This window comes from Eumetopias jubatus, unplaced genomic scaffold (assembly GCF_037043125.1).
Source record: "Eumetopias jubatus isolate StellerSeaLion01/CBP00866 unplaced genomic scaffold, mEumJub1_p1.0 scaffold_12, whole genome shotgun sequence".
NCBI lineage: Eukaryota > Metazoa > Chordata > Mammalia > Carnivora > Otariidae > Eumetopias > Eumetopias jubatus.
The window spans coordinates 67729267-67746489 of record NW_028274818.1 but is presented as its reverse complement, the minus strand read 5'-3'; the positions used below and the strand labels follow the sequence as shown (position 1 = coordinate 67746489).

General features: G+C 41.5%; 1 protein-coding gene across 4 annotated transcripts in view; it reads left to right on the top strand.

The window, feature by feature from the left end:
- The first annotated feature begins 14403 nt into the window (after positions 1–14403).
- DNAH14 (dynein axonemal heavy chain 14) overlaps positions 14404–17223 on the top strand; it is a 329828-nt gene continuing 327008 nt past the window's right edge. For 3 of the 4 annotated variants that reach the window (XM_028111778.2, XM_088017201.1, XM_088017202.1), the window contains exon 1: positions 14404–14462. In XM_028111778.2, the coding sequence (XP_027967579.2) occupies positions 14431–14462 (32 nt within the window). In that variant the 5' untranslated portion in view covers positions 14404–14430. The remainder of the gene's footprint in view (positions 14463–17223) is intronic. The other variant, XM_088017199.1, reaches the window with a different exon arrangement.

The window sequence follows — 17223 nt, the reverse complement described above, 5'->3', positions numbered from 1 at the left end:
CGAAAGATCCCTGTTTACAGCATGAGAGCTGAAATGAGAAGGCAGGGTGTTGCCTAGTTCAGCCTCAGCTGGGAACCTACCACTCAAAACTGTCACCACTCTGTGCATGCCCCACATAACCACAAAGCGCCACAAGTATTGATTTGGGGGCTTACGCATACACTTTAGTGAGTAGGCAAATTCACGGGTGCCTGGGTGGCTCAGTTGGTTAAGCGACTGCCTTCGGCTCAGGTCATGATCCCGGAGTCCTGGGTTCAAGTCCCACATCAGGCTCCCTGCTCAGCAGGGAGTCTGCTTCTCCCTCTGACTCTACCCTCTCTTGGGCTCTCTCTCTCACTCTCAAATAAATAAATAAAATCTTAAAAAAAAAAAAAGCAAATTCACAAATCTGGAACCCATGAATAATGAGGACGGGCTGTCAAGTTTATACATTGTTTAATAAAATAGGTTCCATGGATCTCTATCATCATGGATCTATGTATCTGTATAGACTTTCATAATGACACGGAAGGCTAGATTTAAATTTAAAAGTATCAGACCCCTTGGAGTTCTATGTGGGAGTGTAGCCGGAATAGTCCACACAGTTTGGCAGGTCTGGGAGAGAAAGGCAGAGGCTTGGTGCCGGACTCCTTGGGCTGGGCAGTAGTGGAGGGAGGACTCAAGGTCGTGCTCATCGCCTACTCACTAGAATCATTCATTTTCTCAATTTTAGACCAGTATTACCTCCAAAATATTACTCAGATTTTTATCAAATAACTTAATTATGCTGTTAGTTATTATTATATATATATTTTTACTAACAGGTGCCTTGTTTAACCCAATGTTTTCAGAAAGGGTTAGGTAAATAGAAGTATTTGATCAAATTTTAGTACACCTTTGTCAACACAATTTAAAGACTCTTACTATTTTCATGTCTTTCAATATTTTTTGTCAAAACCTTGAATCTGTGGATTTAGCTTACTGAATTTATTGAAAATATCTATTGTATTATTAGCATTACCAAATCAATTAGCCAAATCAGACTGACTTTCGATCATAAAATCTGACTTCAGTTTTCAAGTCAAACAAATTAACATTTCAAAAGCTATTACAGAAAGCAATGGGAAAGAAATTTTGAATGTATTTTTAGGAACGGATTAATAAAACCAATCAAGTCAAAATTAAATAATGTAGATATAACTTATTCGTGTTAATAAGCTACACAAATAAGAATACACCTATATACCATTTCTTAAATTGTAATACTGCAATGTAATATGTAATTAAAATATACATGATTTATGAAGGAAGGGGTGTGATTAAAAGCATATTTTGTTATTCAAAACTGGTCATCAGCTTTCATTGTAAAACATCATAGAGACTGCTTTGGAAATAACTTTATTAATATCATATACATCATGGTAAAAATATCTCTGTGTACTTAATGAGGGAAAGGTATATGAGGCTAAAAAAAACCTAGTTGGTTCAGGATCTAGGAAGTGGTTTTTTGAGAGTAGGAAATATTAGACATATTATGAAATAAGATGAAGATTAAATGTAATTGGAATATCTAGTTCATGATATAATTAGGTAAAATGTTTTAACTTATTGCATTACAGAATTAATTTAAAAGAAATCACTTTAGTGCTCAGGTTTTATCCAGTGTGTTTTGAGGAATCTGGTGGTCTAGAAAATATTCAGTTACATTTAAAAGAATTAGTGCCACTAGCCAGTACTGCTTCACTGTTTGAAGGTGCTCTCATTTCTAGCTAATGTATTCTGGGACATGAGTATTATGAACAACTGAAAAATACTGCTAACTTTTTAATCCATGAAATAAAAACCCTATTTAGTAAGCAATATTTATTACAGATTCTGTCTTGCATTTATTTGACTGTCCGTTAAGAGCAAAGAATTATTTGACACCGGTCGGGGTATGGAAGAGATGAATCCACTGTCCACATTATACAATGATGACACCAGCACAGCCTAAGGTTGCAATGTCTAGCCTCCCTCTTTACTCTTAACGGAAAAAAAGACAGAAAAAGGGGAAGTCCTACAACGTGTTTATAGGTGCTTTAATTAGTCTTAAGAGAGGTGTCTCATCCTAATTTTTTGTGTTTTTTTTTGCACTGGCTTTTTGGTGTCCTTGCAAGTTTTTACAGCGGGGAAGCACTGTAGTGGGATTCCAGACAGGAGAGAGCTTGTCTTTGTCTTGTAAGGTGGGTGAGGGGAGATTCTGAGACGGGTTAGAAAAGGCCCATCTTCACGATGTTAACAGAGGGTACATCCTTTCAAACCATCACGGTCCTCCTGGCCCTGGACGTTTGCGCTTCCTCCGGGGGTGCTGCGCCCTAATCTGAAGACCACTGCTTTGTCCACAGCGGAAGCCGTAGAGATGGGCCAAAGTGACAGACTGAACGTGGTTCGTGGGCGGAACCTACAGGCCCTGGTAAGAGTCCGAGGCGTATGGACTGGGGCATGGGGCGCGTCAAAGGAGACCCCACAGGAGAGGCGCTGTCGGCCGAGACCGGGAAGACGGGGAACAGGGCCTCACGGTCTGCCTTTCTTTCATCCTATTTTGTTTTACATAGTTTGTTGACCGGCATTTTGGTGAGTTGGCTCTCAACGTTTTGGCTAATTTCCAAAATGATTTTCCCTTTGAACTGGCCTCTTTCCTCACCTTCCACACCAAACCCTTCTGACAGCTTCTCAAAGACCCCAAGTCGCACTCACGTCCCGCTGTGACACGCTGACAAGGGGGCAGTTCATTCTTTCAACACATTAAGCGGCTTCGGACGCCGGCGGCCCCAGCCGCTCCCAGTTGGGTCTCTTCCGCGGCCTCCCGCAGGAGTACAGGGAGGGGACCGTGCGTCCCGGGCGCCAGCGCAATTCGCGGCCGAGCGGGGGCCCGGGCATCCGCTTGCTGCGCCGTTCCCGCGACACACGAAAAGGAAGCAGGCACTTCCACACACACGTTCCCAGACTCTCTCTTCGCCCCACTCTACGTCCACATACAATCCTCCACTACTGACGCAGGCCTTCACGGGACAGGCTCCCGCCCGGCTGTAAGGAGCTAAGACGACGCTCGCTCCTCCCCAAGGTCCCAGAGCCGCGGGCTCTGAGCAGTCACGGGTTTCTCCCGCCTGCCGGCCGCATTCAGCCAGCCGTGCGGGTCGGGGAGCTCACACCCGGGTCCGCAACCTGTGTGTATCGATCGGATCCGCCCGGGGCGCACACTTCTGCGCCCCGCCGACCGCACGGCCAGCACGGCCTGGTGCGAGCCTCCCGAGGAGCCACCAGCCACGTCCTCCCTGGTGGGCTCCATGCCCAGCCGTGACCCCAGCCCCCAGCTTACCCTGCGCGGGCCTCGCGGGCCTCGCGACCCCAGCCTCCAGCGTACCCTGCGCGGGCCTCGCGGGCCTCGCGACCCCAGCCCCCAGCGTGCACTGCGCGGGCCTCGCGACCCCAGCCCCCAGCGTACACTGCGCCGGCCTCGCGGGCCTCGCGACCCCAGCCCCCGGAGTGCGTTGCGCGGGCCTCGTGAGCCCAGCCCCCAACGTGCATTGCGCGGCCTCGAGACCCTGGCAGCAAGCGCGAAGCAGGCCGGTGGCCCGAGACTGGCTGGCGGTTAAGGCGAAGGAGGGGTAGTGGCGCCTTCCCTCGGCGCTGTCCTCGCCCGGATCCGGCGTGTGTGAGCCGGACCTTCGCCTCTTGGCCCTAAGAGGGCTCGAGGCGGCCGCTGGGCCACAGTGCTGCGGGTGAGGGCCGGCGGCTGGGACCCTTGTCGACACCCGCCCTTTGAGTGTGTCTGCCAAGCGGGCCAGCGGGGTAGGACCACGGGGGTACGCGGGCCGGGGAGGTGGGGCCACGGGCCGGGGCCACGTGGGTGGGAGGGGCCAGGGGAGCAGGGCCGGGAATTAGGACCGGGCGGGGGGTGTAGGGCAGCGCTGGAGGAGCCAGGGCGGGGCGGATGGGGCCCCTGGGTGTAAGGTGTAGGGTTGAGTCGCGAACCGGGGAGTGGGGGGGGGGGCGTGCCGGGAGGGGCAGGGCCGGGGGTGTGGTGGTCTGGCCTGGGGTTAGCCTGGAGGTGCCTAGTGGAAATGGGGGGCCCCAGCTTGCGGGGCAGTGCCGCCAAGTCCCGCGTTCAGTTTTCATGCTGCAGGCTTTTTGGCGATGGGCTCGAGTCAGACCCATCGCTGCCCTCAAGGGGCGCACTTTCTCACGGCGCTGGTTTATCTGCCCTTTATCAGGCCAAGTGATCTCTGTTCTGTTCTAGGTTCATGAGTTTGGAGTTTTGTTTTGCAGTCATAATTGCGTAATGAACTCTGAGCAGCGGCGCCCCCTCCTGGTGGCGTAGTGTATGCATACGCATCTACCTGTACACAAACAGAAGTAAATGAGTATATATGTCATTTAATGTAGAGATTTAGATAACCCTTCTAATAAGTTGGTGTGTTGAGTTACATTAATAACATCCATAGATATTGTACTTGCGTTCATGAGATAGACTCCAGTAAGATAGCTATAAATCTACATATATCACACGTATATACCTTGACACTTTGGATTTGATTTGCTAATATTTTGTTCAGGATATTTGCATTTATGTTCAGGAGTGTTACTGTCTATAATTTTTTTGGTGCATGTACTTGTTCTTGTCTGTCTTGTCTGTTTTGGGAAGCATTGCTTTTACTTTTCAAGAAGTGGGTTCAGTAGTTTTCCTTTATTTCTGAAAGAGTTTGCATAGTATAAGGATTTTCTGTTCTTTGTATATTTGATAAAGCTCACCTGTAAAACTCCTTTGGTCTGGTGTCTTTTACTTCTTTGGGGTAAAAGGGAGCCTTCTGAGTACTGTTTCTCCCCCCCCCCCCCCATCAGCTTTTAGTTTTGTTGATCTTGGTTATTCTGTTTCTGTTATATCAAGTTTTCCTACTTTTAGCTTGTTCGTATTCTGGCTTCTTTATTGAACAAATTAATCTTTAAAGTAGTAAATGCATTCAGTACTCTTAGATTTTAATTTCTAAGCTCTAAGAACTGCTATAGCTGCATCCACCAAGTTTGAATATGTGATTTTCTTTAAAGATTATTTATTTATTAGAGACAGGCAGAGGTAGCCGCAGAGATAGCAAGAGAGGGGAGGAGGGGGAGAAGCAGGCTCCTTGCTCAGCAGGGAGCCCCTGGGAGCATGACCTGAGCCAAAGGCAGAAGCTTAACAGACTGAATATGTGATAGTTTAATTGTTGAATGGTTCTAGAGAGTAATTGCCAGTTTTATTTTCTTTTTAATCCATGGTTGATTTAGGAGTGCTATTTCAAGTTTCCAAGTATGGTACATTTTTGAAAGTGTATTTTTGTTGACTTGTAATTTATTTGTGCTCTACTGGAAACTGGGGTCTGCATAATATTTATTCTTTGATATTTGTGAAGTCTTTTGTTACTTAGGATGTGGTCAGTTTTCATAAATGTCTTACGTGATTTGAAAAGTAAATTCCTTGTTATGTACAGAGTTTTTTATTAGGTCAAGCCTATTGGTGAGGGTCAAATCTATTTACTTGTTACTTTTTTGTTCACTTGATCTGTAAATCATTGAGATAGGTGTGTTAAAATATCTCACCATGACCATTTTTGTGAAATGTCAAATTTTCTATCTGGTTTTGCTTTATGTATTTTGAGGTGGTGTTATATAAAAGTTATAAGTTGTAGCTTCTTGATTGTCCTTTCTAGTATTATTGTTGAGATCCAGTTTCTCCTTATTAATGCTTTTCCCTTAAACTCTTATTTTGTCTGGCATAATATTGTTAACCAGTTTTCTTTTGGTTTGCATTGCCATGCTGTAGGGTTTTCTGTTCCTGTATTTTTTTATTGTAGTAAAATATGCACAACATAAAATTCATCATTTTAATCATTTTTAAGTGTACAGTGCAGCATTCATACTGTTGTGTAACCATCACCAGCATCCATCTCCAGAATTTATCATCATCCCAAACTGAAATCCCATACCCATGAAACAGGAAGTTCCCATTACCCCTTTCTCCAGGTCCTGGTCATCTCTATTCTACTTTTTGTCTCTGTGAATATGGCTGTTGTAGGCACCTCATATAGATAGAAGCATACAATATGGGTTCTTTGTGTTTGGCCTGTTTTACTTAGTGTGATGTCTTCAAGGTTTATCCATGTTGTAGCATGTGTCAGAAAAAAAATTTTTTTCCCTTTGGTGAGAATATTTAATTACTACTCTCAGCAAATTTCAGTTTACAGTAGAGTGTTATTAACTGTAGTCACTATGTTATACATTAGATCTGGAGATCTTATTCATTTGTAGCTGAAAATTTGAATGATATTTCATTGTATATTTATGTATACCACATTTTCTTTATCCATCCATCTGCTGACAGATACTTAAATTGTCTCATTATCTAGGCCATTGTGAATAATGCAGTGATCATGGGAGTGCAGATGTCTCTTTGAGATACTGATTTCATTTCTTTCAGATATATGTCCAGAAGTGGGATCGCTGGGTCACGTGGTAGTTCTATTTTTTTTCCAGATTTTATTTATTTATTTGAGAGAGAGCACAAGCAGGGGGAGCAGCAGAGGGAGAGGGAGAAGCAGGCTCCCCACTGATGGCGGGGCTCGATCGGAAGACCCTGGGATCATGACCTGAGCCCAAGGCAGATGTTTAACTGACTGAGCCACCCAGGCGTCCCATCTATTTTTAATTTTTTGAGGAACTTCCACAGTGGCTGCATCAATTTACATCACTAGTAGTGCACAGGCCTTCCCTTTTCTCCACATCCTCACCAATATTTGTTATTTCTTGCTTTTTTGATACTAACCATTCTGACAGGTGGGAGGTGGTATCTGTGGTTTTGATTGGCATTTCCCTGATGATGAGTGATATTGAGGATCTTTCCATGTCTGTTGTCCGTCTGGATGTCTTCTTTGGAAAAATGTCTGTTTAGGTCCCTTGCCCATTTTTATCCAATAATTTGCAGATGTTGTTGCTATTGAGTTATCTGAGTTTCTTACATATTTTGGGTATTAACTCCTTTTCACATATAGTTTGATCCCACTCTGTAGGTTGCTTTTCATTTTGTTATTTCCTTTGCTGTTCAGGTTTTTAGTTTGATGTCCCACTTGTTTACTTTTGCTTTTATTACATGTGTTTTTGGTGTCATATCTAAAAAATCATTGCCAAGACCGATGTCAAGGAGCTTTATGTTTTCTTCCAGGAGTTTTGCAATTTCAGGTTTTAAATATAAGTCTTTAATGCATTTTGAGTTAATTTTTGTGTATGGTATAAGGGGTCTAGTTTCATTCTTTTGCATTGGAAAATCCAATTTTCTTAACACCGTTTATTAAAGAAACTATCCTTTCCCCATTGTATGTTCTTGGTGCCCTTGTCAAAAAGTAGTCAACTATATGTGTAGGTTTATTTCTGGACTCTGTTCTGTTCCATTGGCTTATGTGTCTATTTTTTTTAAAGATTTTATTTATTTGACAGAGAGAGAGGGAGAGAGCATGAGCAGGGGCAGAGGCAGAGGGAGAAGCAGGCTCCCTGTTGAGAGCCTGATGCGGGGCTGGATCATGCATGACCTGAGCCGAAGGCAGACGCTCAACCGACTGAGCCACCCAGGTGCCCCTTCTGGCTATTTTATAGTTCCTTTGTTACTTGCTACCTCCTTTGCCATTTTCCTTTGTGGTCTGATGATTTTCCAGAGTGGTATGCTTTGATTCTTTTCTTTTACCTTTTATGCATCTACTATAGGTTACCCAAAGGCTTATGTAAAACCACTTCTAGTAATGATAGTCTGTTTTAAGCTCGAAACAACTTAACTTTGATTGCATACAAAATACCTTTTTACTTCTCCCCCCCCACATTTTATGGTTTTGATGTCACAATTTGCATCTTTTTATATTATGTATACATTAATAAATTATTTTAGCTCCAGTTATTTTTAATACTTGTATCTTTTAATCATTATACTAGAGTTAAGTGATTTGTATAATGCTATTATGGTATTATTCTAAATTTGTCTGTATTCTTTACTGGTAAGTTGTAAGTGTTATACTTCCATATGTTTTCATATTACTAATTAGCAACCTTGCATTTCAGCCTGAAGAGTTCCCTTTAGCATTTCTTGTAAGGCAGGTCTAATGGAAATGAACTCCTTCAGCTTTTGTTTGAGAGAGTCTTTAGCTCTCCTTCATTTCTAAAGGACAGCTTTTCTGGGTAAAATATTCTTCATTGGCAGTTTTTTTTTTTTCTTTCAGTACTTTGAATATATCATCCCACTCTCTCCTGGTCTGCAAAGTTTGTGTTGAGAAACCTCTGATCGCCTTATGGGAGTCCTCTTTTACAAGTTGAGTTTCTTTTCTTCTGCTGCTTTTGAAATTCTGTCTTCAATTTTTGACAGTTTTAATACAGTGTATCTTAGTGAAGTCCTCTTGTGTTGAATCTGTATGGGGACTTATTAGCCTCATGCACCTGGATGTCCCACCTTTCTCCCTCCCCATATATGGGAAATTTTCAGCCATTATTTAAAAAAGCTTTCTGCTCCTCTCTCTCTCCTCCTTCCGGAACTCTCATATCCTAATATCGTTTTACTTGATAGTATCCCACAATTTGCATAGGCTTTCTTTAATCTTTTTCATTCTTCTTCCTTTATCTCTGAGTGGATAATTTCAGTGATCTGTCTTTGAGTTCACAGATTTTTTTTCTTCAGCCTGATCAAGTTTGCTGTTGATGCTACTGCGTTATCTTTTATTAATTGTATTCTTCAACTACAGAATTGGTTTGGTTCCTTTTTATGATTTCTTTCTCTCTGTTGACCTTTCAGTTCTCATATTTTCCTGATTTTGTCTGTGTTCTCTTGTAGCTCACTGAGCTTCCTTAAAACAATCATTTGAATTCTTTGTCCAGCAATTCACATGTCTCCCATTTTTTGAGGCCAGTGAGTGGAAAATTACTGTATTCCTTTGGTGGTGTCATGTTTCCTTAATTTTTTGTGTTTCTGTGGTAGCTTTATATTGATGTCTGTGCATTTCATGGAGCAGTCATCTCTTCCAGAATTAGGAACTGGTTTTGGTGGTTCCAGACAACCTGTGGGTGGGTGCAAAGGCACCTGCTTAGTGGGGTGTGGCAGTTCTGGCTCTAGGGAAGACCCCACAACATATTTTCCCTGTAGCTTCTTCAGTGAGGTCAGTGTTGGCGTAGATTTTAGGGGTTCTCAGTGGGCACGGCTGCAAGTGTTCACAGTGGCAGTGGGGACTATTACGGTCTTTGCTAGTGAAGTGTGCTAGAGAATTCCTGGTCCTTTTTCCCGCTGTGCAGGGTGTTACGGTTGAAGAGATCCCTCTTGGCACAGGGCCTGGGTCCTTAGGGCCCTTGTAGTGGTGGTGACACTGGTGTCTGGTGTCTGGCACTTCTGGGGTACCAGAAGCTCTGGGTCTGCGTGGCTCATTACCCCCCAGCAGCGGTGGCTCCAGGGCCTGCAGAGCAGCCATGGGGCTAGGGTTTGGAGCATGGGCCTGTGCAGAGCAGCCCAGAAGACGGAGTCTCAAGTGTGCACACGTGTGGAACCAAGGCACGTGTAGGGCTCGGGGTGTGGCTGTGCTGGTCCTGGGGCAGCAGAGTCTCCCTCTTGGTGTTCCACGGCAGTGGTGCCTGTTGGTGATCTTGGTAGCTGATGCTTCTGGTGTTCTCTCTGGAGCAGCACGGTGGTGTCCTTGTGACAGACACTAGAGGATCCTTCACCAGGAGCGCTGTGTGGAGTCTGCGCTGTTGTAGGAGCTGCTGAGATCCTCAGTGGCAAAGGCTACCAGAGTCCTCTGCAGAACATGCCACTGGGGACTGAATGGCAGCTCCAGTGTGACTGATACAGACAGCCCACCTTCTTCTTTGCTCTTGGTCAGCCTCTGAGCTCAGCCAGTCTCCCTAGGGATCCTTTCTCTAGAGTTATTCTCTTTTTCTCCCACTGCGTTGCTGTAGTTCTTCATTGGACTCTTGAGCTCTCCCAGGCTTATTTTTGTTCATGGATAGCTGTCTATTTGTCCTTTTTTATGCGGCGGGGGGGAACAGAGTGGTATCTCCTACTCCCATTACCTTGTTGATGTCCAGAGGCCTGCTCTCATCTTTTTCTTTTTACTTTCTTAGGATTTATAAAGTTTTGCTTTTTCTAACTTCTTTCAATAGTCTTTCCTTTCTTCTGGTTTACGTGTTTAAGGCTTTTATTTACCTGTAAGTACCTCTTGAGATGCATCTCACAAGTTTTAAAATTTAATATCTTAGCCTTTAGTTCTTAATATTTTGAAATTTTCATTATGATTCTTTGAACCATGAGTTATTTCGACAGGTGTTTCTTCATTTCCAGACTTATGGGATTTCACTCTTTATCGCCTTATTTCTAATCTGATCACAGTGTGGTCATAGAATTTGGATTATATGATGATAAAGTGTTTGAAATTTGTTGGGACTTACGTTATGACCCAGTAGGTGGTTAATTTTGAAACTGTGGCATGTGCACTATAAAATACATGCATTCTCCACTTCTTGAGTTGTACATAGTATATTTCTTAAGTCAAACTTGAAAATTAGATTATTAAAGTCTGTATACTGGTTTTGTTTGTGTTCATTTTGGTGGCAGAGGATGTTGGCCTGATAACTGAAATGAATTTGTTACAATGGTCTATTATCTACTATATTTATTTGTTTCTCCTTATGGTTCTGCCAGTTTTTGAGTTGTGTATTTCGTGTTACATATTTGTACTACATATTTTGAAGTTATGTTGTTAGGTGGAAGTTCAGAACTGTCTTATTTTCCTGGTGAAATGAACCTTAATCATTATGTAGTGAACTTCTTTATGTCTAGTGACTCTTTCTGCCTTGATATCTATTATTTCTGATAGAAATATAGCTATAATATCTTTATTTTGCCTAATAGGTGCCTGATCTATCTTTTTACTGTCCTTTTCTTGCATTCTTTTTGTATCCTTTGGTTTTATAGATTTGTCTTTTAAATAAGATATAACTGGATTCCCCCTCCCCCCGTTTTTCTGTCTTTGTCTTTTTAGAAAATTTGGTACATTTGTATTGACTAATTATTAATATGTTTTGGTTTATTTCTGCTACTTAATTTTGTGGTTACCATAGAAGTTTTAAGATGTATGGTTAACTTACCAAAGTGTAAATTTAATTATTTTCCATCTTCCTCCAGAAAAATCAAAAATCTTCCTCCTGACCTCTGTGCTATTGTTTGTCGTGTACTTTAGTGCCTTCTCACTTTTAATCCCACAAGAAGTAATTACTCTTTTATGCAGTTAGTGTTTATTTAGCTTTACACATATTCATTACTTCTGATAATTTCTTACATCTTAGACCTGTCATCTCAGGATCATAGTCTTTCTTTTTGATGTCCTTTACAGTACATTTTATGTATGTCAGTTGATTTTATTTGCCTGAAATGTCTTTATTTTGCCTTCATCTTTGAAAAACATTTTTGCCAGGTATAGACTTCTAAGTTGACAGTTATTTTTCCATAGCACATTGGAGAGGTTATATCACTGTTTTAGTTTGCGTGTGTGCATGTGTGTGTGCGTGTATGCACGTGTGCTTGCACACGTTTTCACAAAGCCCGTACTTAGTCTGTGTTTCACTTTAATCTGTCTCTGGCTGCTGTTATGATCTCCTCTTTGCCTTTGGTGTTCTACGGTTCCCCTGTGTTGGAGGGGGTGTGTGTGTCTACGTGCATATGTACACTTGTATCTTCATCCTGCCTAGAATTTGCGGGACTCTGTGGAACTGTAGGTTGGTGTCCAGAAAACTCAGTCATTATTTTCCCCATTTCCTCTCTTCTTCCAGACTTTTGATGTGTATTAATGTCAAATTTGTCATTCTCTCCTGTCTACTATTTAACCTGTCCTTTCATTTTTTTCATCTCTATCCCTTTTTTGACAATTTTTTCAGATCTACCTGAATAAAAGTCAGAGTACTGTTTGGGAAAGGGAAGGAGGGAATGAATATTATGTAGGCAACCTACTAAAGTCAACCACAGCTGTCCTTTATTTTTTTTTGATGTTTTAAATCCCTGTTTTGTGTAACTACATAGTTATGTTTTGCTTCTGATATTTGGGAAGGTTCATGCATCATTTTAGTTCTTCTAGACTTATAACATCATATATATTTCAACCTTTGTTTTGTGATCTATGCACTTTAGGTAGCATCTGTTGGCTCTACATTGTGAAATGAAGAAATTAGAACATAATTAATGCATTTACTTTTTATCTGATACCTCATACCCCCTAATGTTTATTCCATATGTTATAATTACAGTTCTTTTTATGGGTACCTTTATACTTTTAAATAATATAGTTAAACTTCTGTTATTTTATTTATCACATTTAAGTAGTATCTATTGAGCTCTGTATATCTGAAAGATGAAGAGCGCTTATGTTCTGTATATTCCACTTACCTCCTCTTCTCCCCTCTTGATTAATACTTACACTGTTATTTCTATACTATCAAAGTTCTGCTCTGTATCAGAAGCCCTATAGTTGTTTTCACCTACTTCCGTACTTAAATGAATTTAATGCTCTTCCTATTATTTTCTTTATTACCATATTTTGCCTTCATCATGTGAGGGTAGAATTTATTACCACGTACATCTTACAAGAAGGGTTCATGGATGATATCTTTACTGAATTTTGCATGTGTGAAAATATTTGTTAGCTTCATACTTACATGAAAACTTGGCTATGTATAAACTTCCTAAGCCACTCTTTTCTCCTGAGGAAATGTTCGGGCATTTGTATGTTGCTGTGAAGAAGTGTGAGGTTAACTTGATTTTTTCACTTATCTGATAGGAAAAAATAACTCATTTGATTTTTTATACCATTTGATTAATAGTGAGAACAAACAACTTTTCTCTCTCTCTCTCTTTTTTTTTTGGATGTTTGGTAGTGATGATGATAGCATGGAAATATAAGCTACTCCAAAGTTAAAGTAGATGTTGCAATGAACATATACTGTCTTGTAGGAGCTGGCATATGATGGCCCATTGGTCAAATCTGGTCTGCCACCTGTTTTTCTAGGTCTGCAAGCTAAGAATGGTGTTTATAAAGGAATAATGGCAAGCAATTTGATGATAACCCCTTGAATCCCAGTATGTAACATGTTACCCTTCTCAAAAGAATTCTGTGTTCTTCATTAATATATAGGAGTATTTTTAAAAATTGTATTCAATTATTGTCATATCAAATTTCATCAATAAAATATTTGTGGAAATTTGTTTTCTCTCGCTGTATGAATAATGTGTAATATCTTTGATTTTTGCCCTCTGGTCCACAAACCTAAAGTATTTACTCTTTGGCCTTTTTTCAGAAGAATTCTTCTGACCTCTACTCTGTTGTAAATCCAGAATGTGTTTGATTCACGGATGCTTTTGAATGTAGTGGGAATATCCCTTGGATCTGAACCTTGTCTCAAGCATGGGCCCCAGAGTTGTAGCCTTCAGTTCCTGGCTGCAGTAAATGATCCTTCTGTGGCCATTCTTGGCAACCTTTGGGTCTGATTGGGACCCTTTCTACACCCTGAGTCTCATCACCTGATAGACCAGTCCTGCATTGATAGTGTTGTTGGCTTCATTTCTGATGTGGACATTTCTATCATTTCTATTCCAGGAAGAACTCCTCTTGCCTCTGGCCTATTTCAGTCTGTCATATTGGATTTGTCTGATGCTTATTCACTTGACAATTAAAGCTTTTTCTAGGCTACATCTTGGCGTCTTTAGTTATACTTCCATGCCTGTGCAGCACATTTTCTTTATTTGGAGGCTTTCTGGGCCTTGTTAGATTTCCCTCAGTAATCAGAAAGAGAACGCTTCTTTTTCATATTTCAAAACCCACTCCCTTTTGTTCTGTTCTGTCTGAAGAATGCTGGTAGTATATGGATCTGGCCTTTTAGTACTTAGTGAATGTGGTGAAATGAATTTAACAGCTTAGGCCACCAGTTCTATTGACTTCCCTATGTTCTTTCAGATGATTTTCCCTGAGGAGAGGATCTTAAAACTTAGCATTATCTTCAGGATGGAATTTAAGGTAAATTAGAATTGTATGTACATAAACCCATCAATGTAAGAAAGAAAACCTTGCATTAGAGAGGAAGGTAGACAATATGGAGGCTGCATGAGAAGGATAACTAGCATAGTGAAGGGTCTGGAAAGCACACTATGTGGTGGAAACACTTGAAGATAATGGAGATATTCAGTTAAGCCTCGTGGGAAGTTCAGAACCATATATGCAGTTTTGAAACCAATAGTCATATCTGTGAAAGCATCTTTTATGTTTAAAAAGTAACATGAACATTTTTTTTTTACAGGCTGTTACTTCATAGTTCTGTTTAGAAAAATATATCAAAAGTATACCCATCGATTTGACAACAGTAAATCCAGACATGGACAAGGAGAAAAGCAACACAAAAGCAAGGTAAAATAAGATATAATAAAATTAAAATTTCAACAATATATGACTACTGGTAAGCCATTCTGACAATGAAGAACGTACAGTGTCATGTGAGGAATGGATGAGGGTTCCGGAATTTAGCAAACCTTAGGGAGGGGTTCCTGACAAGAAGGGCAGATTAACACCGGCTCCTTCTCAGACCAGTCTTGGATATGCCAAAAACGTGAGACAGGAGTTGCTGGAAATGAGAAGTTAACCAACAGCTGAAAAACCCTGGGAAGGCCAAAGGTGATTAGGTGTAAGCAGGCGGAGAAGAGGTTGGAGAGATTCATGTGCTTTCTTCCTTCTTCACATTCCTCTCTGTGGATCAGCATCCACTCAGGAAGAAAATAATGGAGTGAGGGAGTACTTGAAGAAACAGACTCCTATTTAAACCTGATGGGTTGAACTCATGCTCTTACTGCTCTCCTTCCTGAAATCCCACCAAGTGATCAAGAAGGAGTAAACCCACAAGAGAAGGAAAAGAGGAGACAAAAAACACATGGGAGCTGCCCATGTCGTTTTGGAAGCTTGGGAACAGAAGGATAAGTGATTGCTGATTTTGCAGAGCAGACAGTGCAAACTGAAGGTGGAAGGGTGAAGCCCGGAAGCAGCTGCTTCATCCTGCTGCCACCTGACCTCCCACCTCTAAGGATCCTCTCGAAGTGGCAGTGGCAGTGAAAGTAGTAACCTGACAGTTTGGAGAAGAAACAGAACGCAGATCCCCTTCCTTAACCTCACTCAGCCAGGAGAATGTTTCTTCCTTCATTCCAACAGAAGACATCCAGGATGTGGGGACACCAAACAGCTGAGAGTACATTACTGTACCCAAGTCATAGGGAACCTTAGTATTCTTCCTGTGCTGGACTTTTAGGAAGCTCACAGCCAGAATCGAAGCATATTATCCTCTGGGAATCTGGCCAGCCAACAGGAAAGATTGATCGATAAGGCCACTTGGGGAAACCTCAACCAAGCCTCAGATATCCCACAGTGAAATCTGCCAGTTGACAGATTGCACCAGTGCATGAAGAGTGGTCTCATTGCTGTCTCAGTGATGATTCTTAAATATGAGCAGATGACCCATGATCGTTTGAGGAAAGTTTATAGCTTGACGGAAACTCAAATCATAGAAGCCTGGAGAAAATAGCCCATGGAGGGAGAAGAAAAGTTCAGTAACAACCAGCACAAGCCTATCCTGGGCTGTCAGGTGACAGAAGAACTAGCATTAAGAGAATAAAAAATGGACATCTGGAGGAAAAAAATAGCTTTTGGAAATTAAATATATGATAACAGAAATGGAGATTGAGAGAATAGGTGAAAGATAAAGCTGAGAAAGTTCTCCAGAAGGAAAAAGGGAAAGGTAGGGATAGAAAGGAGGAGAGTAAAGGTAAGAAGGAGGATACGTAGGAGACAAAAATAAGGTGATAGAAATAACTTCCAGAAATTCCTGTAATGGCAGTAAATGCAAATGGGCTACACTTTGGTCTTTTTTTTTTAATGTCAAACTGGATTAATGCATGTGTGGAAACATCTTAGAAAGCAGAAGGGTACCAACAGATGAAAAGTAAAAAGATGCTTCCATATTCTCTACTGGGTCATAGGGAACAATTACAAGACTTCACCATTGCAGACCATAAAACTTGTTTAAACAAATTCTCAAAATATCTCAATAGATCATGTACTTCTTAATCACAGTAGACATCAGTTACAAGAGGTTGACTTGAAAACCAGTCTACATTTGGAAATATGATGTCTGAAAAACAGACACTTTTCTGAAAGAGCCCTGCCCCAGGAGGAAACTATGTAGAACTGAGTCTAGAAAAGCAAGAAACAAAGAAGAAGGAGTTGAACTTGCCCGGCTAATCCTGTTGCACTTACAGGTGGTGTGGTGTAGCCGATTCAGCTGTGCGGAGAGAAATTTACGGTCTACAGCTTACATTAGCAAGCAAGATAAGCTGGAAAATTAATGAGGTAACAATCCATTCCAGGAAGTTAAGGAGAAAAACCTGAACAGACTAAACCAAAACAAAATCGAGGGAAGGAGATAAGCAGTATCAGAAATTAACAAAACAGAAATCAAAGAGAGAGGAAATCAGGAAAAGCAGCCGCTGTTGAACAGTCGGCAGATCTTTGACAGAATGGAGCAGGAAAAAGGAAGTCACCAGTGGATGGTTAGGATTGTGCATTGCACAGCTCTAGGAAGCTCCGCTTAGTGTGTGTTCTCTCTATGTACTGCCTCCTAAAGCAGGGGGAGCGGAGCAGTGCTAGGCAGTGGCTCTGTAACCACTACCGAGGGGGTGGGAGATGGGAGCTCCGTCAGCACAGAAGGGTCTGCAGTTAAAAAGAGAAAATTAACTATTTCATGGTAATTAGTCTGAAACAAAATGTCAGCGTTTTAAGAAAAGTATGAACAAAATGGGCTCAATAAGTAATAGGCAAGGTGAACTTTTTAAAGATTTTATTTAAATTCTAGTTAACATACAGTGTTACAGTAGTTTCAGGTGTACAATATAGTGATTCAGCACCTCCAAAGGACACCCAGTGCTCATTGGGACAGGTGCTCTCCTTAATCCCCATCACCTCTCTCACCCAGCAACCCCCCCACCCTCACCCCTCTGGTACCTCACTGTGTTCTCTACAGTTAAGAGCCTCTTTCTTGATTTGCCTCTTCTCTTTTTTGCTCTGCTCTGCTCGTTTCATTTGTTTTTTTAAATTCCACATGAGTGAAATCATATGGTCTTTGTTT